Genomic DNA, 24,834 nt, shown 5'->3' with positions numbered 1-24,834 from the left:
AAAAAAGGGTTCAGTGAGGCTGGTCCCATGGCCTAGTTAAGTTTGGTGTGCTCTGCTTCAGTGGCCCAGGTTCAGTTCCTGGGTGTGGACCTACACCATTCATTGGCGGCCATGCTGTGGCAGTAACCCACATACAAAACAGAGGAAGACTGGCACAGATGTTAGCTCAGGACTAATCTCCTCAGGTAAAAAAGAGGAAGGTTGGCAATAGATGTTAGCTCAGGATGAATCTTCCTCAACAAAAAAAAAAGGGGGCGGGCGGAGGGAGCCAATGGACCCTGACAGTATACTGAGCTTTAAAGCATGCAGCCAATTAAGTGATTTTAACTTTGATTAAGTAGATTAGTATAGGGTCTGAAATTTTGTAAATTAAAAAAAAAAATCTCCAGGGTTTTTTTTTTGATATGTCAGGTTTGGTTCTCATGCACTAGCAGCATCAGCACTACCTAAAAACTTATTAGAAATGCAAATTCTTGGACTCCATCCCATACCTACTGAATCAGAAACTCTAGACCAGGTGAAAATGAGTTTTAACAAGTCTTCCAGGTGATTCTGATGCCAGGTAAAGTTTGACCTCATTAGCATAAGAAACATCTCTCCAGACCACCAAAGTTGGGCTAAGCAGTATTACACCAACAATTACCAACTAACTTCTTGAGATTTAGAGGTCCCAATGTGTGATTCTCATTACTGCATTTATGTGTTAACAGAAGATCTGTAATGATTTTATGACTAATAATTTAGCTGCATAACAACAATTCCTGCCACTAACCCATAGTGTTTCTGCCTTGGTATGCACCTAAACTATCTCATGGCATAAAAATTCTAATATACACTGTCCTATGTTTTGGTTTAGAGGGAAATAATTTATATTGACGGATGCAGGATACTTGGGAATGTTAGGTGTAATTACACATGTAAAAGATTAGCTTCTGGTATACTACAAAAGTTCAATAGTATTATTATTAATTGTTGAACATGTTATTTACACTTTTCTAAACTGAATTTTGTGCTTTTCCTTAAACAAGGTTTTTCTCATTGAGAGTTGCAATAAAAAAGATTAAAAAAAAAAGAAACATAATTCCAAAACCCAGATACACTAACATTTTGGTTGTATCCTTTCAGTCATTTTGGGATTTTGTTTTTCTCTTCTTTTGGCCTTAGTCATTGTTCTTTTACTCATATGAATAAGCAATATACACAATTTTACAAAGACTGTGATACAGAACAGGGTAATATTTGTGAATTTTTAAATGAAATACTTGAGTGACCTCACCCAGTTGCAGATAGCATTGTATCATTTCTTTAATAGACTGTGGGCTCAAATTACAATGTTCATATGTTCATTAGAAAGTTCAAGTTCAGGGTTTCAACCATTTTTTCACTAACATTAGAAACTGAGTGAGTTGTTCTCAACTTGCACCTTTCTAAGAGAACAGTTCACTTACCAACACACCCTTTGTCTTGGAAATTTCTACCAGGTTTCTAACATTCTACATCATGAAATTATGATGGTAGAAAGTCCCATTTATCACTCTGCAGTAGTAAAGAAATAATTGATGACTCTTCAAATGAGCTGGCTTCAACTCTGATTGAACTCAATATATGTCAGTCATCTCTTCTCTGTAGATGTGCAGAAGCCTGGAAACATCTCAATCATAAAACAGGAACTAAATGGGAAGCCCAAAAATGAAAAAAGCCCTTGACACTGCAAGACGCTGGCAATCAGGTCCTAGCCAAAAGAGGGACTTAACGTTAACTGTTTACTAATAGATGTCAAGGAATGACAGGCAACAAAGAGCAAGTTCAAAAGCTTTTTAGACACTGAAGGAACCCCATAAAGGCTCATTACATTTTCTGTATTGCACTGACTATTTACAACATTTATATAAAAGTACTGCCCTACATTAAATTTGATAACAATACTCTTAAATTAAGTATTTTCTGCTAAAGGCAATTTCTTCTTATGTATTTACTGCAGGTTTGCCTCAAATAAACGGTCATTTTATGATACCGTATATTAAGATTAGGGGAAAAAATGCAAAAATTGGAAATAGGACCGTGTGAAATGTGATAAAACTCAGAAAAATGTGACACATGCAAAAGCCAATGTGCAAAATGAAAGAACTTAATGTTGTACATGATTAGTGTATAATCAATTTGGCCTGAGAATAACCTTATGGAGGAATAACTAGAATGTGCTTTTAACTAAATAATTTCCCTGTAAAATAGGCTTACAGTAGCGGATGGTTTGCAGGACAATTATGAAATAAAAGCCCTAAGAACTCTGCAGTGTGACTTCAATGCCACCCAGGGGAGATCAGTGGAGATGAATTCCAAAACCAGCTGATATTATCAATCACACTTTCCTGGCTGGACTACCTCATTAGTAAAGATGAAGACTATGATAGTCTAATCTTATTAGCCATTAGGATCAATTAACCTCCCAAATGCACTAATACTATGCTCATCATGAACCCTTTTCTTTTTTAAACCATAAACAGGGCTTCCCATGAAGATTTCTTTCAGAATCACAAAATGACAAGAGAATGGAAGTGTCTCAGCTCCTTTGGAAGTTAGGTTTCTTAACAGGCATTTGGGTTTATATATTATTTCTTGTTAGTCCACTCTCAAGAACTTTACCCTTGAATAAATTTTTAAAAAAATGAGATTCTGAGGCATCAGCCCCACGGCCTAGTGGTTAAGTTCAGTGCACTCTGCTTTGGCAGCCCAGGTTCAGTTCCTGGCCACAGACCTACACCACATGCCGGCAGCCATGCTGTGGTGGTGACCCACATACAAAATAGAGGAAGACTGGCAGAGACGTTAGCTCAGGGCAAATCTTCCTCAGGAAGAAAAAAGAGATTCTGGGCCTGCAAAAGTATTTCTCAAACTGTGGTGCAACAGAATCACCTGCAAGATTCTTGAGACCCACTCTGGGCTAAAAATCTAGAGGTGCTTTCTAAAACAAAATCTAGTTGATTCTTACACAAACCAAAATGAAAATCACTGCTATAATCTGCTCTTACTGAATTATGTCAACCTTGGACTAGGATTAAACTGCAATAAAAAAATTTGCAGTGTGCAATCCATCTAGAAAGAGAATTCTTTCATGATAGAGTAGTTACTGTGCTCACGTTGTTTCTAAAAACCAACCTAATTTCAAAGAATTGAGGCAGTTTGCAATAAAATTGAAACATGAATCATTGAAATATAGAGATAATAACATGTACATACAATAATTATCATGCCAAAAAACAAAAAGTAATATATAAGACAGTCAAACATTACATTTAGCTATGAGGTTCCTAGTAAACAAGGCAAAATAAATACAATGAAACACAACAAAATCATTACCACTGATAAAAGGCTGCATTCCTCTTTTTCTGTATATAATGGATGACTTCAACAGCAGTTTTTATTAAAGACTCTGGATTGTTTCTTCATGTGAAAACTTTTATATTAATTGTAAAAAGGTAAGGACATAATTTCAGAGCAATCTTTCTTGATATTTAAGTTAATCAAATCAGGGCTGAGTTGGAGGCAAGTCAAGGTTTGAGAGAACAACTAATAGGCCTGTCTTTTCAACCATCAGCCTTTTTAACCAGAGGCTGGGAGTCAATTCAAAACATTATTTGGGAAAGAGATTTACTTGTATTTTTCTCCCAAACAGGAGAGAATACCAGCTTAGAACAGTGAAGGGCAAGTGTTACCTCAGTCACCTCAACCTTATAACAGTTTAATCATCTCAATCACTGATTCTCTGAAATAGATTTTGAAGAACCTTATTCTCTTGCTAGAGAAGAGTATTCTCTATCACATGTTATAATGTATATTTGCTATAAACATAACTATGCTTACTTTAAAATTAATCCTCAGGAAAATGAATTCGTCCATTAGGTGATGTTGAATATATTCTCCATTTGACCAGTGGAACACTGGATCAAAATAAGGATCTTTGTTTTGCCATACTAATGTTTACAGTGTTTTTTTGCCATAAAGACACAGTAGTTTCTCCTAACTCCTGAGATTGTTCCTGAATCTTGAAAGTGAATTCACGTCACGAGCAAAGACTTAACGATCTTCCCATTTGCTGTTACTGTAGTATCTACGAAGCACACCTAAAAGCAATACCAAACTATTTACCTGGCAGTGGAAAAGAAAGCAGGGCAATGACAAAGCCCTATTATATTCCTTTTGATATTGAACAAGCCATTCCTGCAGATGACAGATGCCACTCACTCTTTTCATAAATGTGAAATCTTGCCAACTTTTAAATAGCAAGTTAGAATTCATGCCTTGTTCATAAGACTGTTTCCACGGCATTAAGAGTTGACAGATCAACAAATGCAATGAAAAACTTCATAATCTTGGCTGTTTTTTAGAGATGAAACAGTATAACTACATACACTGATAGAATGAGTAACTAAAAAGTATATGTTTTCTCGTGCAAGAAGTTGATAAGAGCGTAGACAAGTTTTCAAGGGATATCTAGCAAACTAATTTGTCTGCGATTTGAAGATAAAGGTTTCCCGTTGTGCAAAATCAGTTAGACTAAACTTTGTATCATCATGACGGCATTAGCCTTGAAGAGGTAGAATGTGTAGTTTAGCTAAGACTGGGGGAAGGGTGACACGCTGGATAGGATCTCAAACTTTTTTCCCCCAATTTAGAAGGATCAATCAAATAAATTATAGTAAACAGAAGTAAAAAATGCCGGACAGGTAAAGTTCTGAACTGTTCAAATCATTTTAGCAGAGAGAAATAAATAAGATAAATAACCCTTGAATTTTTTACTAGAAACTTATAAACTATAGCATTTTACAGGCATTCTATAGAAGTCTGACTTTTTCCTAGTCATCAGTATACCCACCCACACCTGCCATACATAAATAAAACAAAATCTAATAAAATTTACCAAGCACAGATATAAATGAAAAAGATCCAGACGGAATCAAATACACAAGGGAATATACTAAGTATTATATCCAAAATTTTGTAGAGTTTAAACATGATTTGGAAAAAAAAAAAGTGAGCTCAAAACCAAATCCAGTGACAATTAAATCCATACCTAAAAGCCCAGTGTCTACATCAGCTTCTTTCTTCAAATTCTCAGCATGCAATTCTGTAAATACAAACAGGTGCTTGGGTAAAAAAGATGATTTTATAATTTGAAGAGTAGCTAAAAGGCTGGGAAAACATTGTAGAGTTGTACAAAGTGCTGTGGAGTCAGCAGCAACTGGGTTCAAATTCTAATTCCATTTACTAGCTATGTGACCTTCACTAAGTAAACAAGCTGTCTATATGAGTCAACTGCCATATATATAAAATGACAATTTTTTCCCCTAAGGTTGTTGTGTGAAGGCATTTTCTGTAATGCAAATTACAGGACATACTAGGTTTTGAGTTCAATTGCTTTCTTCATTCTCCAAAACAAGCAGGAATCCATGTCTTCTGCAATGGACTGCCACTTAACAGGTTTGGTGACTTTATGATACAAGGTAATCTGTCAGAGCAAAAGAGAACCTACCTACAAGACAAAACGCTCTCAGAGTTGCAGTGAAAAAAAAGGGGAGGGAACTGACAGAGAGGAATGAAACACTGGCACCCAAATATTTAACAGTGACAATTTACGACCAATGCCATTTTATGAAGAGGTAAACTTGCACATTAACTTGGCAATCTGACTCCTGTATGAAAAGCAGCATGGTAAGCTGTTAAAAGCCTTCTGCAGCCCACTAAGAGCTTGGAAGCAATGAGGAAAAATAAAAACTGGAGTTAAACAGATTTAATTCTATTTAGTGAAGTGAAAGTAATACTTGAGTGGCAATGTTTTGGGGGCTCTTCATACAACAAACTAAGGTAGTTCTTTTCGTTTGAATTTTTTTCAGTAATTTGGCCAAGGTCACACACGAGTGAGAAATGAGATTTAAACTCAGATCTGATTCTTTCTATTGTAATATAAAATATTCAACCATATAATACTTCCGTATAAACTTTGGACAGCCTTTCAAGGCACATCTCTTTTAATTCCAATCTAGCTGATGTTTGAACCTCAGACACAGGAATATAAAACTATTAATCAGAGAAAGAACAGAGTGTGGCTCCTGCACTAGAGCTTTACCACTACACTAGGTTGCAAACCCCATACAAAACAGAGAGGCGCTAAATATTTTATCTATAAAAGTTGAAATTTGGGCTGTGAGATGGAACTTTGTCCTCCAGGAATTCTGTGAATGTACAGAGGAATCAGAGGATAGCACATCTTTAACCATTTGTGGATTAAAATCTTTGAACATGTATAGCCTATTTTAATTGAACACACACTTTTCACCCTCTTCTTTTAATGATGTTTTTTCTGCATTTTGCCAATATTTCACCCCAAGTGTTCGCTGACACTGATACTATTTCTTTAGGAGTACCCATTTAATCAAGACCCTTTCTTAAAAGAGGTCTTCTGATGATGGACCAGGGCCTTGGACCTTTAATACGAGAGAAGACAAAAGGGCAAGAACAAATAAAGGTGCAGATGAAGACTCGTAGGTGAAAGCGGCTACCATCTTGCCGGCCTTTGACGGGGAGGGGGGTGATGAAGGCACGAGCCACGTCCAGGCTCAACTTTACTAACCTATTCAGACTTTCATGGCCGTAGCTACAGTACCTTTCACGATCAGGTAGGCGATGGCCAGGAGGAAGGCGAGGAGGATGGCGAACAGCAGCGAACACAGAATCGAGAGGACCTGAACCGGCCACCGCCGAGCCCGGGCCCGGCCGCCTGCCTCCGCTGAGAAGATGCCATTGCGCTTATCGGGCAGGACCGGAGACCCGTCCCCGTCCCGAGGGAGCAGCGAGCCCTTTCTGGGCTCCGACGACGCCCCAGCCGAGAACTCCGCCCGCAGGTCGCGGGCCACTTGGTCACATCCCTCCTCCTCGTCGACCTCACCCTCTCCCCAACCGCCCCCCTGAGTGAAGGCGGGAAATGCCGGCCGAGCGAGCGGGACAGGGGTGCCCAGCCGGCGGCGCAGGGGAACCGAGCACCTCCCGCTCTCCGAGAACGACATGGCGGGAAAGACGGCCAGGCCCGCGGAGGTCGAGCGTCTCCCACCTGCCCCGCCCCGCGCCCGCTGCAGCCAATCAGCGGCCGGGGCCCCCCACGGCCTCCACCAACCGGCCCTGGCGCGCAGGGGTGCGCAGGGATGCGCGGTGGGGCGGAGAAGGTGCCCTGGGGTCCGAAGGGAGACTGGGCGACCCTGGACCAGGGCACAACCCTCGGGCAGTAGGAGGGAGTGGGGGCAGGAAAGGGAGCAGGGAGAGGCGAGCCGAGGCCAAAGGTAGCCGAGTCTCCTCTCCCTTCAGTGCTTCGTCCTGGCCAAAGACCTCCGCCACCGCCGCGTCACCTCCAAGCAAGCGCGCGCCCCAGCCGCCCCAAAGCCGCATCTTCCCGACGCCCGGTCCTAGTGCCTGCCCCTGCACCTGTGATTCACATTCCCCAACCTATTGCTTTCTCCCTTCTTCCCCGCTACGCTCGCACTCTTCTCCAGCTTCCTTCCTTAACGGCAGTTCACCGCCTGCTGCTCTCGCCTCGCCTTAACTGCCTACCCTCTCTCCCCTTCGCCTCGTCCTCCCCACCCCTACCACAACTTCCTCCACGCTGCTCGACACGCCTCCTGCCCCCTCCGCCCCGGCGCGCGCTCTCCAGCTGGTGCGTACGGAGCCTAACAGCCCCTCCTCTCGCCCTCCCCGCCCCCTCCCCTCCGCCTCGAGCACCGCACGCGCGCATCTGGCCCCCGCCACCGCTAACGCTAGAAGCTGCTTACCCAGCCCCGCCCCGCCCTACCCTACCCCTGGCGGCCTCAGGTTTGTGGGGCGTACGTAGCTCGGGCGGGGGGGTGAAGGTGGCAGGCCCCCACGGCCCCACCCCCTACGGGGTGAGGCGGTCTAAGCTCGGGAAGCTGGGACACGGCTGTCTTCCCTTCCCCGGGGGAAGTTGGTGGAGTTTTCCCGGCAGAGGACACGGCGCAGAAACTTCCTCCGTCCCCCTCCCCCCCCTCCATGCAGGCGACGCCGAGCGAGGCTGAGGCTGGCGGCGAATCGCCGCAGAGCTGCGAGTCGGCAGCGCCCTCTGATTGGACAGCGGGGAAGCCTGTCAGCTTATTGGCCCCGTTGGTCCCGCCCCGTAGCGCAGGGCAGCCTTTAACCTTTGGCCCCAGCGGGCGCCAGCCACTCAGATCGCTTCTTGTTGGTATGTGTAGCGGCAGTGGCCGCCGGCGGAGCAGTCTGAGCCCGACGATGAGGCCGGGGACGGGAGCCGAGCGTGGAGGCCTCATGGTGAGTGAAATGGAGAGCCATCCTCCCTCGCAGGGTCCCGGGGACGGGGAGCGGAGACTGTCCGGCTCAAGCCTCTGCTCCAGCTCTTGGGTCTCTGCTGACGGCTTCCTGAGGAGACGGCCCTCGGTAAGGGATCGGTGGGGCAGGGGGAAAGCGGCACAATGAAAAACGGAGTCAGAGAGACAGGAAGCTTTCTCCAAAAGGAGAAGAAGATAAGAGTGGACGAAGGAAGAGCTCGAGATGGTGGGATATGTTCCGAGGGAGAGAAATGGAGGGCGGGGATGCACAAAGGGAAGGATGTGGAACCCTGGAAGTTCCCGGCTGGCTTGGCCTAGACCGATGCGCGGTGTAGGTGCTGAGCTCTTGGGCGGGGTGAACGTCTTGGAGATGTAGGCCCGATTTAACTGGGAGGGGGAGGCGGAGGCTCGATTCTGCAGACTTTAAAAGAGGCTGCTAGAATCTCTCTTCACCAGTAGTAGTGGTATCTGCGGTGGGGGGACAGCCGGGAGAATTGGCAGGAGATAATACCTGGTTTTAAGACCTGGAACAATGGACACAGTAGTAAAGAAAGTAGTTTTCTTATAAAAGCGCATTAAAATGGATGAATTAGGTTGTTTGCATTTGGTGTCTTTGAATGACAGACTTCACTCTTTGGGAAAAAAAAACTGTGGCAGAAATAATTTTACCTGTGTTAGCGATTCTATGAGGACGTTATATGTTGGTTTGTTAGGAGTGAAGTGTCCCTGGGTGCCCGTACGGTTTGTGTTTTATAATACCAACCCTCGTCTGACTTGATTTGGTAAATTAAGTGTTAAAGCTTAAAAAAAGTTTAGAAATAAGTTTAATAATGCGTATCGTTATAAAATAATAGCTAGCTCTCTTTATGTCTGTGTGAAATAGGAAAAAGTTGCGGTTTTCACCGTAACAGTTTTTAAATTGGCTTTCACATACATTTCCTCCGAGCTTTGCAAGCCAGTGTGCTTTTTAAAAAAAGCTATCATCTAGCTGTCCACTAATGCTTTTAGTTTTTTCTTTGTTGTTCTGTAATTTGGTCAGTTGCAAGCCCATTCTAATTACTGGTGTAGTGCAGTTTATTTAAGATGAGAAAGTATAAGCTAACCCAATAGTTTGAATCACACAGCCTAATGTTAGGACACTGCATGTAACTGATTTACTGAAATCAGATTTTTGAGAAGCGTTTATTGTTACTTGCTAATTTTTAAATTGTCCCTGTTTTTCAGATGGGGCACCCTGGCATGCATTATGCCCCAATGGGAATGCACCCTATGGGTCAGAGAGCAAATATGCCTCCTGTACCTCATGGAATGATGCCGCAAATGATGCCCCCTATGGGAGGGCCTCCAATGGGACAAGTAAGAATGTTTTCATTGTATTTTGTGTTTGTTTGTTTGTTTATTTTTGCTTGTGGTATTATTGTGTCAAGATTTCAAAATCTGTCTCAATATTTGCAGCTGTTTAAGGATTAGTTTATGCCAAAATAATGTTTTCAAGTAAGTCAAATGTTGAATCGTGATGCTAACCAAAATTTGAATGTAATGAAAAGCCTTCTGTATAAAAGATTTACTTTCTACCACAAAAAATCAAAGAGGTTTTTTTTTTTCTTTAAGTAGTGGTGTACATCTAGGCTTTTTAGTTTAATGACATTTTTCCCCAGGTATGTCAATTGAAGTTAGTGTCCTAAGAGTAAATATCTGATAGGCCAACATAATTTGTGTCAGTGGACCATGTAAATGGATAGAATTCGAAAATAGCAATTGTTTAGGCCTTTGGCTTAGAATGAATTTTATTCCTGAGATAGCTTCCTCTTGTGTGTGTGTGTGTGTGTGGTGGGGGTGGAGGTGGGGAGGTTCTATTCTAATTTGATTCTTCATAGGACAGTGCCAAATAGGTAGTTCATTTTCCACTTACACTATTTTGCTTGTTTTTTTAAATGCTTATTGCTTTTGCACTCCTGCTTTTGAGCTGTCCCTACCTTCTCCAGCACAAATTGTAAACACATTTTGTGGGAGTGATTTGCATCAAAAGGTTTCAGTGCTGACTCAGTGAATTCAGTATAACTGAGTTCCTGGAGAAGCATCCAAGAAAGGTAACAGGTTCACTTACCGTGAGTAATTTTATATCCCCTGTTAGGGTCTATAATAAAAATATTCTTTGGTGGCTGGGTTCTTTCCATTTGAGTATCTCAATAAATCTTCAAAAATTTAGGCTAACAAAATATTTTGGAAAGCCAGTCAATTAGGTATGATCTTTCTGCTAATTAATACTGTTTGATAATTGTTTAAACCTTGATCGTTTAAGTTATTGGTGAAATTGTAGTGGAGAAAGGAGCTTGCTCTGTGTCTCTCTCTTTTTACTTAACCTTAAGAGTGGAAGGGCTTAATGTCAAGTGATTTTCTTCTTTGGAATATAGCCCTTAATTCTGTGTAAAAACCATTATTCGAAGGCACCGGGCCCAAAAGATTCTGCCTGTAGGAGTTCTTTAAATAAAAGAACCATTTATTCTGTTACTCTAGAATGACACAAGTTTTACAACTCCCTAGGTGATAGAGAAACAACTTTGATTCCTCTTCTGTTTCTTTCCATCTCTAAGCAGCAAGGAGCTCTTCTTGTTTTCTTAGTAGAGCTGCTCTAAGTAGATAATGAGCTTTAAAAATATTTATTCTTTAAATGCTCTGGTTCTTATTTAAAATTAGTTTCTTTCCACAGAAAGATAAAATAAAACAATTTGCTACTGCCAGATGCTTCTCTCTTTTCTGGGGCCTTCTGTTTCCATTGGGCCAATCAAGGTAAGTTTTGCAAGGGATTGACCTGCTTACCCTTGCTGTAATGGTGCTATTGCACTACCAAAACCAAGATACCAGCTAGTCATTTCTAGTAAAATGCAGATTTCATTTTTTTTTTTGTAAGTACTTTCATGTATCTCCTTGACATAAGCCGGTCACAATTTGCTTTATGGCCCTTTCTCTTTAACTGTATCAGTGACCATCTTTCTAGTAAGGTTACTTGCTACCTGATACATCCATTCAGATACTCAGAATTTTATCTTGTGGTTTTATTCTGCTTCTTTTCCTAGGCCAGTATATACCATGTGCCTTTAAGTGTACCTGACTTTTAGATGTTTAGAAGTCTGTCTCTCCCTTTTGGCTCCTGTTAGGATAATAAACGAATGTCTTGGGAGTTCAGCTATGGGGGTCCCAAGAGAATCCTCATTGTTTTTCCTTAAAATTAGATTATTCCTTTTTTTCCCCTTTCAACATCCAGCTAACAAATAGGAGGCCTAAACTTGGTAAAACTAATTCTTGTTTTAGCTTTGATAACAGACTGGGAGGGGATGGATAATTTGAATACTCAATTAATCCAGAAATCTAATTTAAAGTCCTGTAAACAACTACCTTAAAAATAAAAGTAGATGATTGGTAAAATTGATCCTTTTTCTGCATCGTTTCTTCTGTCTACCCACTCTCAAGAAGTGTTAGTGAGCAGTAAGTGGTCAGAAGATAATGAGTAGAAGCAGGGTGCCTATATATAGTTCACTGCAGTGACGCAAAGTTGGTAGGATTCTACCATCCAATTTTAAAAAGTTAAAACTTCTTTTGACTTTGGGACTGAAAGTTAATGGAACCTTCATGTATGGTGCCTAGTTCACATTAAAATCTCATTCTGAGACCCAACTGAGGACTAAAATCGGTGGGCGTCTTACTTGCTAAATGATTGTGGTTTTTGGAATGTTACTGAACGTGATGAAATTCTAAAACTTGTTGGTAAAATAATAAGCAAGCTGGACAGAAGAACAATCTACTGAAGCCAGAGTTCATGATTTTTCAAATGTAGCAAGTTATTTAGACTAAAGAAGTAGTGTGTTTGTTTTTACTTTATTTTTAGTTAATGAGATAACCTAGAATGCCCTTTTTAGAATTCAGGCTGAATCTATTGGTAGTAATAAATATTTGGAAATTATCAAATGGAGCTTAATTTTTTTTCGTGTTTATTTCAGTTATCTGTTAGGTTAAATTTGCCTCTTTCTTAGTGTATAGTAACTTCATCTGGGAAAGTTGTGCTTCTGCTTTTACAGAATTATAGGATCTTAGAGCTGGAAGAGACCTTAAAAGATGTTAAAACTTTAAATAATATGTGAGTTAAGTAATGGTTTATCACTGGTTAAAAACTGTGTTAATAAAGTAATTTTCCTGCTTGATCGCAATACTCAAGAATTTCTAGTAGAGATTTGCATTAAGATGCAATTACGTGTGAGGCCTCTTCTTCCTCCATATCTGTAGTGAGTAATGTTTTGCCATTAAAATGTTTTCACGTCTTATTCTTTTGTTATCCTTTCTACACAAAGGACTTGCAAGTCCTGCTGTCTTTATCACAGATGATTTTGCCTTTACTTAAGCCCAAGAGAGTCCTCCTGGCTTGCTCTTTTTTCTTTTTTTTTTTTTTTAATCAGTTTTTCTCTTCTTTTAATGAGAAGAGTAGAGTAAAAGACTTAAGGTCCCTTTCAGCTCTAACAGCCTATGATTCAATTCAGCTCATTTTTTAAGAAGAGTAGGTGATGTGGTATGAGATTTTATGGGTTGATATGGAGACATAGAAAAAGAAAATTCTTGTAGTAATGCCTCCCTAATTCTAATTATTCAGTACTTTTTTTTCTTTGTTCAATAAACTGATAAATGAGTAATTGCTATTTAAAAGGAGTTTAATGTTCTTGTTCTTATATTGAGTAAGGCAGGCTTTAAGTGACACTTTATTTCTATTCCTGCTGCTGTCTGAGCCCAAGTCGTCACACTCCCATGCCTAGGATACTCTTAACAACTTTTGAGCTGGTTTTCTTGCTTCAAGCTTGCCCCTCCCAAAATTCTCATAGGTTTCAGCATTCTATCTCTTTGCCCAAGAACCTCCAGTGTTTTTCTGTGCCTGTGGCATAATGTCTAAATTCCACAGCATAACTTTGAAGGATTTCCCATAGCAAAATTCAAAGCACAATTCTGAGCTGCATGTCTTCACATTCCCTAATTTGAAGACAGGGTGGTCTTTTCATGGTATCTTGAGTGATTGTATTAGTTCATGACCCAGCTTATGCTGTTCTTGCCTTCCTGCCCCCAGCTCACTACCGCCTTGAACTTTCCTTTGCTTACCTAAGTTCTACTGTTTCAAGTTCTGCCCTCTCCAGGAAGTCCTCAGCAATAACTTTGCCCAGCATACACCTTCCCTTCAAATTATTAAAATAAAATCCTGTAACCTGCCCATGACTCTTACCATTTCACTTATTTTGGCACTTACTGACTTGTTTTGTTTTATGGTTTATTTGCTTTGTCTTCCCTACATGTAATAGATTGTAAGCTCTTAGAGGGCAGGGGCTATATTCTGTACTTTTAAAGAAGTCTTTAGGTGCTGAGCACAGTTCTTGGCACATCATGGGTGCTCAGTAAAATACTTGTTGAATGAATGAAAGAAACACAGATATTCTTCCCTATAATAAAGGCAGGAAGTCAGTCGATGCTACATGTGACTGTTTTCAGAGATTACTTGTGACTTTACGTTGTTACTACTTACATTTGTTTTTAGTGTCTGCCTCTTTACTGTTGCTTTTTCATTTGACAAAAATGGAAGATAAGTAAGATGAATAAGTAATTTTTATTTTGTGAATAAAACAAATACTATTTTCCATTTATTTTAAATATTTTCCCTAGGGAAAATCATGATTTGGAATATAGATCTTCCAGAGAAATCCAGAGTGTTGGTATCTTAGATTTATCTGACTGATTTGACAGATTGATTGGTTGCTATTGCTTTTGAATACCCTTTCAGGTATTTACAGAATCCATCCCAGTGTAGTGGACATTGGGCAATGACAAAAACAGACTTTTTTTTACGTTATCTGCACATAATTCTTGAATCTAGGTAATTTTCTGTATGCATTTACATTACCCAGGCAAGAACTTTTTTAAAAATAGATTGACTCAGACCTAATATGTTTGAATAACTTTTGGGCTGTGTATATAGTTAAATTTTGATTGGTTTTACTAATGATACTGTAAGTTTATTTTCATTATCTGAAGATAGCATCATCTTTTCAAAACTCATCTGTTCAAAAACTTTAGCTAGAGTGGTGCTTTTAAGTATGAGTAGTATTTGGAGAGATCTAAGACAACCATGTAAGTTTGGAGGAATGAACTGTACTTCTCCCCCCACTCCCCTTTGACATTCACAGGGCAGAATATTTATAAAGATTCTGAGAAGTCTTGCAGAAGCCTTTTAAAACTGTTTTTACTCAGTATTTCTTGGTTTTGTTTGACCATCTTTCCCGGTCTCCCTTACCCACTGTTATCTGTTTATTTTTGCTTTGTCTAGCACATTGCATGGAATAACATTGCACAGAATTAGCATTTTGTGAGAAATGCTGGATTGGGTCCCCTTATCGATTTAGTCTGCTCTTTAGGGGAAAGAGAACATTGAAATGAGTTAGTACACACAGGTTAAGCTGTTTTTGTTTTTTGTTTTTTGTTTTTTGTTTTTGAGGAAGATTAGCCCTGAGCTAACTGCTGCCAATCCTCCTCTTTTTGCTGAGGAAGACTGGCCCTGAGCTAGCATCCGTGCCCATCTTCCTCTACTTTATATGTGGGACACCTGCCACAGCATGGCTTGCCAAGCAGTGCCATGTCTGCACCCGGGATCTGAACCGGTGAACCCTGGGCCACCGAAGCCGAATGTGCGCACTTAACCACTGTGCCACCGGGCCGGCCCTATAACCTGTTGATTTTTAATTAGGTTTCTTAGAAATGTTCATGACGTGACTTCCAGTCATCATGAGTGGTATATCAGTAGATAGTAAAGAATTGGTACCTATGTATGTGTCATAGCTCTGTACTATAGTTTCTAGTTTATTTTTTACATAAAGAAATAACAAGTCTAAGTTGTGAAGGTTTATAAGTAAGGGTGAGTAGATTACTGTCTCCTGTAGAAGTTATTGTTAGTCCTTCATTCTTATATCTTTTTTCCATACCTTCATATTTCTTTTAGTCAGTAGACATTTAAGTCTCTTTGCTTTGGTGTGAGTGTAAAAATGGATGATGTATACACCCTGCACTCAAGGAACTTGGAGGCATTCCTCAAATGCTTGGCTAAACTGTTTTGTCATCTTCCAACTGCTCGTGTCATGATACTTCTAGACATTGGAAAATTTAGTGGAGATGAATCTTTTATGTTTGTTTTCTTTCTCTCTCTAGTCAAATAATCATACATTTCTCTTGTTTATTAAAAAAAAAGCTAGTTGTAGTTATCGGTTATTGAAGATGTGATATTTTGCATGATGGACTTGAAAGAAAATCTTCTAACTGCTTTTTCCTTGGTGCACTGCACTCAAAATGGAAATCTGGGTCTTCAAATCTGAGTGATGCTGTTAGCCATGTCTCTTAAAGAACTAAACATGCCAGCAAGTAGGATTGTTCTGAGTTGAAATATAGTTTGTTTTATCTTAGACTTTGAGATTTATTTTTTAATTGAGGTCACAGTGGCTTATAACAGTGTGTAAATTTCAGGTCTACATCATTATATTTCATACGTTGGCTTCTGTATAGACTACATCATGTTCGTTTCCATCCATCGCCATACATATGTGACCCGTTGTTCACTTTTGCCCTCCTTCTACTCCCTTCCCCTCTGGTAACTACCAGTCTGTTCTCGTTATCTATGTGTTTGTTTATCTTACACATATGAGTGAAATCATACAATATTTGTCTTTCTCTATCTGACTTATATTTGCTTAGTGTAATACCCTCAAGGTCAGATCCATCCATGTTGTTGCAAATGGCAGTTTCACCTTTTTTATGGTTGAGTAGTATTCTAGTATGTGTGTGTACAGCACATATTCTTTATCCATTCATCTGATGGACACTTAGGTTGTTTCCAAGTCTTGGCTATTGTGAATAATGCTGCAGTAAACATAAGGGTGCATGTATCTTTTTGAACTACTGTTTTTCTGATCTTTGGATAAATACCCAGAAGTGGAATAGCTGAATCATGTGGTAGTTCTATTTTTTTATTTTTTGAGGAATCTCCATACTATTTTCCATAGTGGCTGCACCACTTTGCATTCCTACCAGCAGTGTATGCAGGTTCCCTTTTCTCCATATCCTCTCCAACACTTATTTCTCAGCTTTTTAATAGTCATTCTGACAGGTGTGAGGGGATAGCTCATTGTTTTGATTTGCATTTCCCTAATAGTGATGTTGAACATCTTTTCATGTGCCTGTTGGCCATCTGTACATCTTTGAAAAAAATGTCTGTTCATATCCTCTGCCCATTTTTTGGATGGGTTGTTCTTTGTTTTGTTGTTGAGTTGTGTGAGTTCTTTATTGATTTTTTTTTTTTAAACAAAATTCTCATCTCATTTATCTTAGGCTTTTTTAATCAAAATTCTCATTATGATAGAAATGTAATTTTACTCACTAGGTCCTGATCTTCTGTTTGGGCTAAGACTTTTTAAATTACCCTTCGATAAATGAGCGTTAAGTTCCTGTTTGAAAACATGGGCTTGGTATAGTTTCTTTGGCCATCGAGAAAGTTGTTACTTCTCTGAAAGGGGATCTTTCAGTAATTTCAGGATCATTATGTATTTATGATCATATATTTGTTAAGTATAATAGAAAATTACCCTCGTGTTCCTTTATACAGAAATGAGGACTGGTCACAAAGTTGTCTACTACAAGCATTTGAGTTTCTGCTATGACTGTGTAACTGTTCTTTGCACCAGTAATACGTACATAAATGAGACATGCTCTGTATCCTAAAGGTGCTCATAATTGAGAAGAAACTAAAAATGAAGTTTCATATAGACAAATATATAATGATTTAGGTTAGGTATAATACTTAATCTGGTTTAAAGGACTTGGGGAAGGGGAGGGAATAGTCTTGTGTCCTTCTGTACTTGTGTCCTAGAGGGCTTGTGTCCAAAAGAAGACTTAGACAACTTTTTAGAGTAACTTTTAAAGTCTTTAATTCTGTATGACTTAATTGAGACACCACAACTTGTGTGTGTATCCCCAGTATGTCTAGAGGTTTTTAAAAATAAAATGATAGTTCATTTTCATTCAGTTCTATTTCTGAGTTTTTGTGTCGCGTATCCATACACAGTGGTTTTCTCTTTATATTTTCTGTACCCTCATTTAATAAGTTAGTTTCAAGTTTAGCAAGAGACAATGGGCTAAGTAACACTAAATAATTTAAACCTCTTGCCCTTTTTCGCATTTTTTTTTAAGGTTTCAGGGAATGGGATTATGGTATCTAATCTATATTAGGAAGAATTATGATTCTAGCACCATATTTGTATATAACTTTGAAAGATTAATACGCCCTATTGAATTTGATCCTCCTGACTCTGAAAAGTGAGTTGGCTAGGTAAGTGTCCAATTTTTAGATGGAAATAGTAAGGCCCAGAGAATTAAGTGAATTGTACAGTGACATTGCAGAGCCAGCAGTAAATGTGTTGCTTAATCTGTGATTGACTTCTTATTGCATGTGTTGATTCCTACTAAAGATCATGGTTTTACGGTATTTACTAGATGCCTTTAAAGAACCGAAGTGCCTACCTAACTGATAGATAGGGAATAGATGAGAGAAGGAGCAATATAAGAAGTACTTTCATTATATTATTTGAAGGAGAGTAGTGGTAATAAAACAGTTGTCATTTATTGAGCACTGTTCTAAGTGCTTTCTGTGTGTTATCCCATTTGAACCCTACAACAGTCCTATCAGATGAATACTATTTTCCCATGTTACAGGTGAGGAAATTGAGGCCCAGATAGGTTAAGTGAATTAGCCCAAGATCACACAGCTGGTAAGTGTCCAATCTGGGATAGGAATTCTGGCAGTCTGACTCCAGAATGTACTTAATAGCCATACTAGGCTGCTTCCCTGTACGGGGATTAAGCCAGCCTCTTTAGAATCTGAATAGTGTATACTTCAGCAATTCTGAAGTCTCCAGGTTGAGAGAATTTAGCAAACTAAATAGTTTTGAATACTGACAATTGACTTATTGAATGGTAAGGTTCTAGTCTATGAGGTGACAGTTTGTGCAGATATTGTCTATTTTTTATCTAAATGTTATATTAGAAAATGAGAAATGGCTTGAATTTATATATAACTCTAGCTGAAGAGGAAGTAAGGTTAAATGATTGTCCCAAAATGCAACCACTTACTTTGGGTTACTAAGGACATTCTTTAAAGAGAGGTATTTCTGTTTATTTCCAATTGAATGGATATTTAGTTATTTTCAAAGATGTAGTTTTTGCATTTATTCAAAGAATAACTTTCCATTCGTATATTTTTTCATAAGGTAAGTTAGTGGTGTAGGAGATAGTCATTTTTAAATATTGTGCTTAATTGCCTCTGTAGAGTGTACTTATCTTGTGGAATTTGACTTTAGTACGTTTGAAAGGAACCAAGTACAAAGGCAAGAATCAAACTTTTTAGATAATCTGGAACTGCAGGTTTCCAGCAGGCATGGTTTTTAAAAATGAACCAAATTTAAGAGTTAATATCTAGACAAAAGATAGGTTGTGTGATTTCTTTCCACCGGGAAAAACTTCGGGAAATAATTACGAAGAAAAGAACTTCTGAAGTGCCCACGTGAAGATGTTTGCTTTTGCTTTCATGTCACAATAAAATTGGGCTAATTTAGTTTACATTTTTAATTTGCTGTAGCCTTGATACAATTGCTTTTATTACTGTACCTTTTATTTTAATTTTAAAAATACCTAGAGTGATACATGAATGTATCAACAACAAGAATGCTTGTTTTTATCTAACGTTAGAAATTTTCCAAACTGGGATGCTAAGAATGACTGAGCAGATTGTGTGGTGCGCCCTAGTTTTTACTGGTTTCTTTCTTGTTCACGATGTTGATTCTTCTGAAAGCATCTTGATAATTGATTTAACTTTTATCATTAAGAAAATAAAAAATTGTTTATATAGTATATAGATACACAAATGGTTGACCACTTATGAATAAAGTATATCAAAAAGTATATCTGAATTATTTTTTGTTTTTAGGAGGTGCCAAAGTGTCCATAAAATTCAAATGTTTAATATTTTAGGCAATTTAGCTTAAATCCCACATAATATGTTTTCACTCTTCCTAGTCTCTCCTTGTCTCCTAACAACTAAAAATTCTTAATTATAGCATTTAATATATTTGCCAAAGTAGCTTAAATGGAAATTTGTGAAGCTCTGCATGGTTGTGATTTTCAGTGTGGTTCATATTAATCTTATATGAACTACGACTTTGTGGCTTTAAGAATGATCTGGCTTATGGAATTTGTTGTGACATTATTGTAGCAACTATGTTAAGAATTCTTCCCTTTAGCCATTTTGAACAGGCATTCCATTTTCATTGAATGTAAGATGTCATCAGTGGTCAGACACTCCATTATATTATGTGCCCTAAGAGTGAAAAAAACAAACCTAACATGGCAAGTTGAAAATACTCTACAAATAAAGCTGGAGGCCATCAAAGGGCTAGTCCCTCCATGTGTGAATTAAGGAGTATATCTACCATGCAAAAAGAGACAGTAAAGTAGCTTCAATGTCTCAACTTTGGTTATTGGGCAGAGGGAGGGAAAAATCACTTCTGCGAATTTGAACCACAAACTAGTTCTTATAATAAGTTTGCAGCCTGGATTCCCATTATTAGTGTGGTATTAAAACAAAAAAATAACAACTTAGAAAACTTTAATGGTCTCAGATTGATGGTGTTGCCTAAGTCAACACAAATTCTCTGAAGGAATTCAGTTTCAGTCACATGGGTTGAAACATACATCTCTATATTATGTATATCCTAGAATTAATGAAAAATGGAAATCATAACATTTCCACAAAGTAGATTCTTAAGGCTTTGGTAAACAGGCTTTTCTATAATGCTCAAGCCTCTGGAAAAGCTCTTAATTTGTCAAATGTTGTAATAGCTTTTCATAAGAAATATGGTATTTTGTATGTTGATGTTTTTGTTCTTTGGCTTCATGTTAATAACATCACAGTTTTGGTTTAAAATTATAGTAATCTATTTACTTTTAGAATATTCAGTTGTACGTGATTTAAGAATCTTGCTAATGTTTGTCAGGTTGAATAAGCTTAGCTAGTTGCTGGTCCTCAGAATTTACAGAGATATTGAGGGAGAATTTAGCTTTTTATTTGACCTTAACTCATTTTATAACCCATACCATGAGTTCTAGTCTAAAGGCAAATTGTTGAGATGTTTTAAAATTTGAAGTGTGGGAAGAGGAACAATTGAGAGAACTCTGTCTAACTCTGTTTAGTGATTTTCAGATATTGTTTGCTCTGTCATTGGCCTGGTCTAGTAAACTTTTGTTACATAGAAGGTTTTTTGTGCTTTGTTTTTTAAATGGGATTTGATCCGTGTGTGTCTTATGAAGTCAGAATGTTTCAATTTGAAATTACATTCATGTGTCATGTGTACAGCTACCATGTGGAAATGTTCTGTTGTATGATGGAGATTTTACCTCCGTTTTCATAATGTCTTTAATTCTTATGAGAAAATACTTTGATTTGTTTTTCTCTTAGTTTTCAAACTTTAGTTTCTCAATTTAGCTTAGTATTCTAGTTTTTGAATGTTACTAGTTTTGATTTTATATACAAACCATTTTAAAAAGCAGACTGTTTCTCTTTGTTGCCTACCATGCTTTTCCCCGCATAATCAGTTACTTAGTGCTTAAAGAATTCAAACCTGCTCTCCTGTTTTCCTAAAGCAAAATTAATTGTGAGTGTATATTTGTTGGGGATAGGAGGAGAGGTTACAAGCTTTGTTCTCATTTGATTGCTCTATTTTTTTCCCTTAATGTATAAATTATTTCTCTAATTCTGTACCTTTTTATTTTTACTATGATTTGACCGTATATTCCAAGTTGTAGTCATGCATTTTCTGTCAAGTTCTTGTTTAGTGATATGTAAACAATTTATTGAATGATTTGAGGAACAGAAAAGCTTTTGTTGTTTTTTAATCCATTAATAACATGCTGCTTCATTTTAATGTACTTTAGCCTGGTTTTGCTCATGAGTTGACTTTCATAAGTAATGAAAAACAGTGTGAGTGTTCTCATCTATGTCCCTATTGACCAATACACTTACTTCTCTTTTGTTGTTCCTATTTCTCAGATTGTTCATTTAATTTGAAACTGTTGAATAACTGGTAACCTTGTTCCTAGTACCTATGGTTATTGTATATAATTTTTATTCCCCTCCATATTTTCCTTAATTAGTTCATATTAAAATCAAAATTACAATGTCACATTCTCCTAATATAGATGAGCATTGGGTCAAAATCCTTTGGAAATTTATGGTAATCATCATTTTTATTCATACTATAGGGTAAAGATTAATTCATAGATTTGAATTGCCGTTATTGGTAGACAAGGTTAAGCTCCCAAATTAATATTTTGTTTCTTCACATATTCATGTGTGTACTTCATTAAGGTTTTCTTTACAAGAGAGGACATAGAGGCTAGCCCAGTGGCGCAGCAGTTCAGTTCGCGTGTTCCACTTCGGCGGCCCGGGGTTCGCCGCTTAGGATCCTGGGTGCAGACAAGGCACGGCTTGGCAAGCCATGCTGTGATAGGCATCCCACATATAAAGTAGAGGAAGATGGGCGTGGATGTTAGCTCAGGGCCATTCTTCCTCAGCAAAAAAAGAGGAGGCTTGGCAGCAGTTAGCTCAGGGCTAATCTTCCTCAAAAAAAAGAGAGAGGGCATAGATGATTTATGTTTTTTATGTATTTTTTTGTCACTGAATTTTAAGCACCTTTGATCTAGAATTTTAAAAAGGACCAGATCGCTATAAAAGCTGGCTTAATACAGATATTAAAAGTCAAAGGTGAGAAATACTGAAAAAATATTTTGTCTTACTCCAAAGAAGGGAGAAAAACATGAGTTAAGTTAAAACTAAAAGAAAATTAATATTCTTAAATTTAGGTTAGAAATAACATAATAGTCTGAATTTTTAAATTTATTTGTTAAAATAATTTTCACTGTACATAAAAATTATGACATAAGTATTAAAATAGATCATTGATAAAATACTTCATTCATTCAACAAGCACTTACTAAGCATACTATCCATGTAGGTATAGTGTTAACTGGGTTTTAATCTTAAGTTGTACATATTAGCTTTAATAACCAGATAGATTCTTAAAGTCATATTAAGTGCTTTGGTCTTATATAGTAACCTTCTTTTACTTTTGTTCTAGATGCCTGGAATGATGTCTTCAGTAATGCCTGGAATGATGATGTCTCATATGTCTCAGGCTTCCATGCAGCCTGCCTTACCGGTAATCTTGTGAAAATAACTATTTTCTGTGGTGTTTTGATTACTTTTATTTATGAAATAATATATATGTATTTTATAACCAATCATTAGCTTTTTAAGTGCCTCCGGACGTGTAAGATGGGAATTACAGTGGACTTTTATTTTTAGTTTCTTGAATGACAGGCACTTACATTTTTTCCCCAATATTTATATTTTATGTACATCCTTTGTTATTAAATTCATTCTGCATTAAATACGACTAGAACACTAAAAAACATAATTTGTCAGAAGCACTTTATGGGTCTGGTAGCTTTCTTATCTTAAAGAGTGGACATTTGTTTTACTGAGTGATAATTAAAAATTGATATAATTTAGTACTAGAACCTAAATTTAGAAATCAAAAGATTTCATTGGAGGGGCTGGCCCCGTGGCCGAGTGGTTAAGTTTGCGCACTCCACTGCAGGTGGCCCAGTGTTTCATTAGTTCGAATTCTGGGCGCGGACATGGCACTGCTCATCAAACCATGCTGCGGCAGCGTCCCACATGCCACAACTAGAAGAACCCACAATGAAGAATATACAACCATATGCGGGGGGGCTTTGGGGAGAAAAAGGAAAAAAAATAAAATCTTTAAAAAAAAATAAAAATAAAAAAGCTGTAGCTTGAAAAAAAAAAAGATTTCATTTGAAATCCACATTTCATGAGACTTCACCTGGGACACATTACTTAGAAAATCCTTGAACGGCCTTATCACCCTGTAGTATCACAATTATATAAATTGTTATGATATTCAAATTAGCATAACTTCTTTATTACCTGATAGCCTAGTGGTTGTAGTGAACAGAAGTTGATACTCCACTGGGGTGGTAAGTTTGCAGTGTCTTATCCAAAACTCTTAGGCCCAGATATATTTCAGAATTTTTTAATACTGTAAAGTAATATTTTACATCTACTATAAATTATCTAAAAATTTCCTGTGAGGCCTTAGACAGTGCCTTAGAATTTCCAGCACAATATTTCTACAGCAAAACTTACGGATATTCACTCTGAGGTAAGATAAATACTCTAAAGAGCTCGTGTCCTTCAGGGTAGGTTTTGCCACTATAATGAGTATTAGTGCCAAACTTGAAAAAACTTGGTTTTCAGAGCTTTTTGGATTTCAGAATTGTGGGTAAAGAATTGTGGATCTGTATGTAACTGATGATTATATAAATGTAACATTTAGATTAAAGTGCTTCAGTACCCCCAGGTTACTGATGTTTTTTACAATTTATGGCAAGCTCAGGGAACTGAAACCACTAAAATTTGCCAAGAATCTTTGAGTCAGAGGCTTGAGAATAATATAGAGAGTGGACTGATTGACTGTGCTTTATGAGGGACTTGTATAAAATATAGTTAAACAAGGTCAACATTATTGATTATTTTTCTTCTTACAGCCAGGAGTAAATAATATGGATGTGGCAGCAGGTATGTGTACCATTTATGGCGGTATGTATTGGTCTTCATTTGGACAGTAGCAACCATACTATAATGAGGAATAAAAGCTGTGTCTCTTATGCTTTATAATCAGCTCCTGATTTTTTTTTTCTTTTAATCAGTGGTAAATAGGGATAGTATTTATAATTGAATCCATAAGAAATTATCATAATTTTGGATCAGGACTTCTAGGACCAGATTTGGTCTACAGGTGTGCTTTGGCCCACACAATGTTTTTAAACTTTATAATTAGTTGCTAATATTTAAAGTCTGCGGGCTTAACATAAAGATTGAATTTATCTTTTTACACAGAGATTGAATTTTTCTTGAAAAGTTGCATGATCTGAATATTTATTGTTTACAGTGGTCCTTGTCAACACAGTAGGTACAAAGAGAGTATTTGAATGGAAAACTCTAGTTCTGTCTGTATTTGTACTTTGCAAGCATTGTGGAATGAGATAGCAACTCCATACTTTAGCTATGGAGCGTGTTCTCTCCTTGGCCTGCTGGACAACTTCACAGTCATTTTTCTGTTACCTGCTTGGTCTTTGTAGTCACTGGAGTTTGTAAACCCTGTGATGATTTTTTTTCCAGCCACTTACTAATATTTTTTTTGACTAGTGTGTCTCTAACACTTAATAGTAATGCCTCGGTTATCCCTAAGTAAATAATGTTCCACATAAATTAGTATTCTGG

At 37.9% G+C, this 24,834-nt stretch overlaps 2 protein-coding genes across 13 annotated transcripts in view; one reads left to right on the top strand and one right to left on the bottom strand.

Moving 5' to 3' along the window:
- The window catches only part of ARL6IP6 (ARF like GTPase 6 interacting protein 6), a 35,890-nt gene extending 28,257 nt beyond the window's left edge, over positions 1-7,633 (bottom strand). The window contains exons 1-2 of the mRNA XM_070579810.1: positions 6,662-7,633; positions 5,072-5,125 (exon numbers count right to left, since the gene is read on the bottom strand). Coding sequence (XP_070435911.1) covers positions 5,072-5,125; positions 6,662-7,061 — 454 coding nt within the window. The 5' untranslated portion in view covers positions 7,062-7,633. The remainder of the gene's footprint in view (positions 1-5,071; positions 5,126-6,661) is intronic.
- PRPF40A (pre-mRNA processing factor 40 homolog A) overlaps positions 7,436-24,834 on the top strand; it is a 54,533-nt gene continuing 37,134 nt past the window's right edge. For 4 of the 12 annotated variants that reach the window (XM_070579805.1, XM_070579803.1, XM_008529596.2 and 1 more), the window contains exons 1-4: positions 8,053-8,328; positions 9,570-9,701; positions 22,604-22,684; positions 24,099-24,129. In XM_070579805.1, the coding sequence (XP_070435906.1) occupies positions 8,053-8,328; positions 9,570-9,701; positions 22,604-22,684; positions 24,099-24,129 (520 nt within the window). Of the gene's footprint in view, positions 7,858-7,970; positions 8,455-9,569; positions 9,702-11,055; positions 11,136-22,603; positions 22,685-24,098; positions 24,151-24,834 lie in introns of those variants that run through there. The other 8 variants (XM_008529595.2, XM_008529593.2, XM_070579806.1 and 5 more) reach the window with 7 other exon arrangements.

This window comes from Equus przewalskii, chromosome 17 (genome assembly GCF_037783145.1).
Source record: "Equus przewalskii isolate Varuska chromosome 17, EquPr2, whole genome shotgun sequence".
NCBI classification, from domain to species: domain Eukaryota; kingdom Metazoa; phylum Chordata; class Mammalia; order Perissodactyla; family Equidae; genus Equus; species Equus przewalskii.
This window is presented reverse-complemented; position numbering and strand designations above follow the sequence as displayed.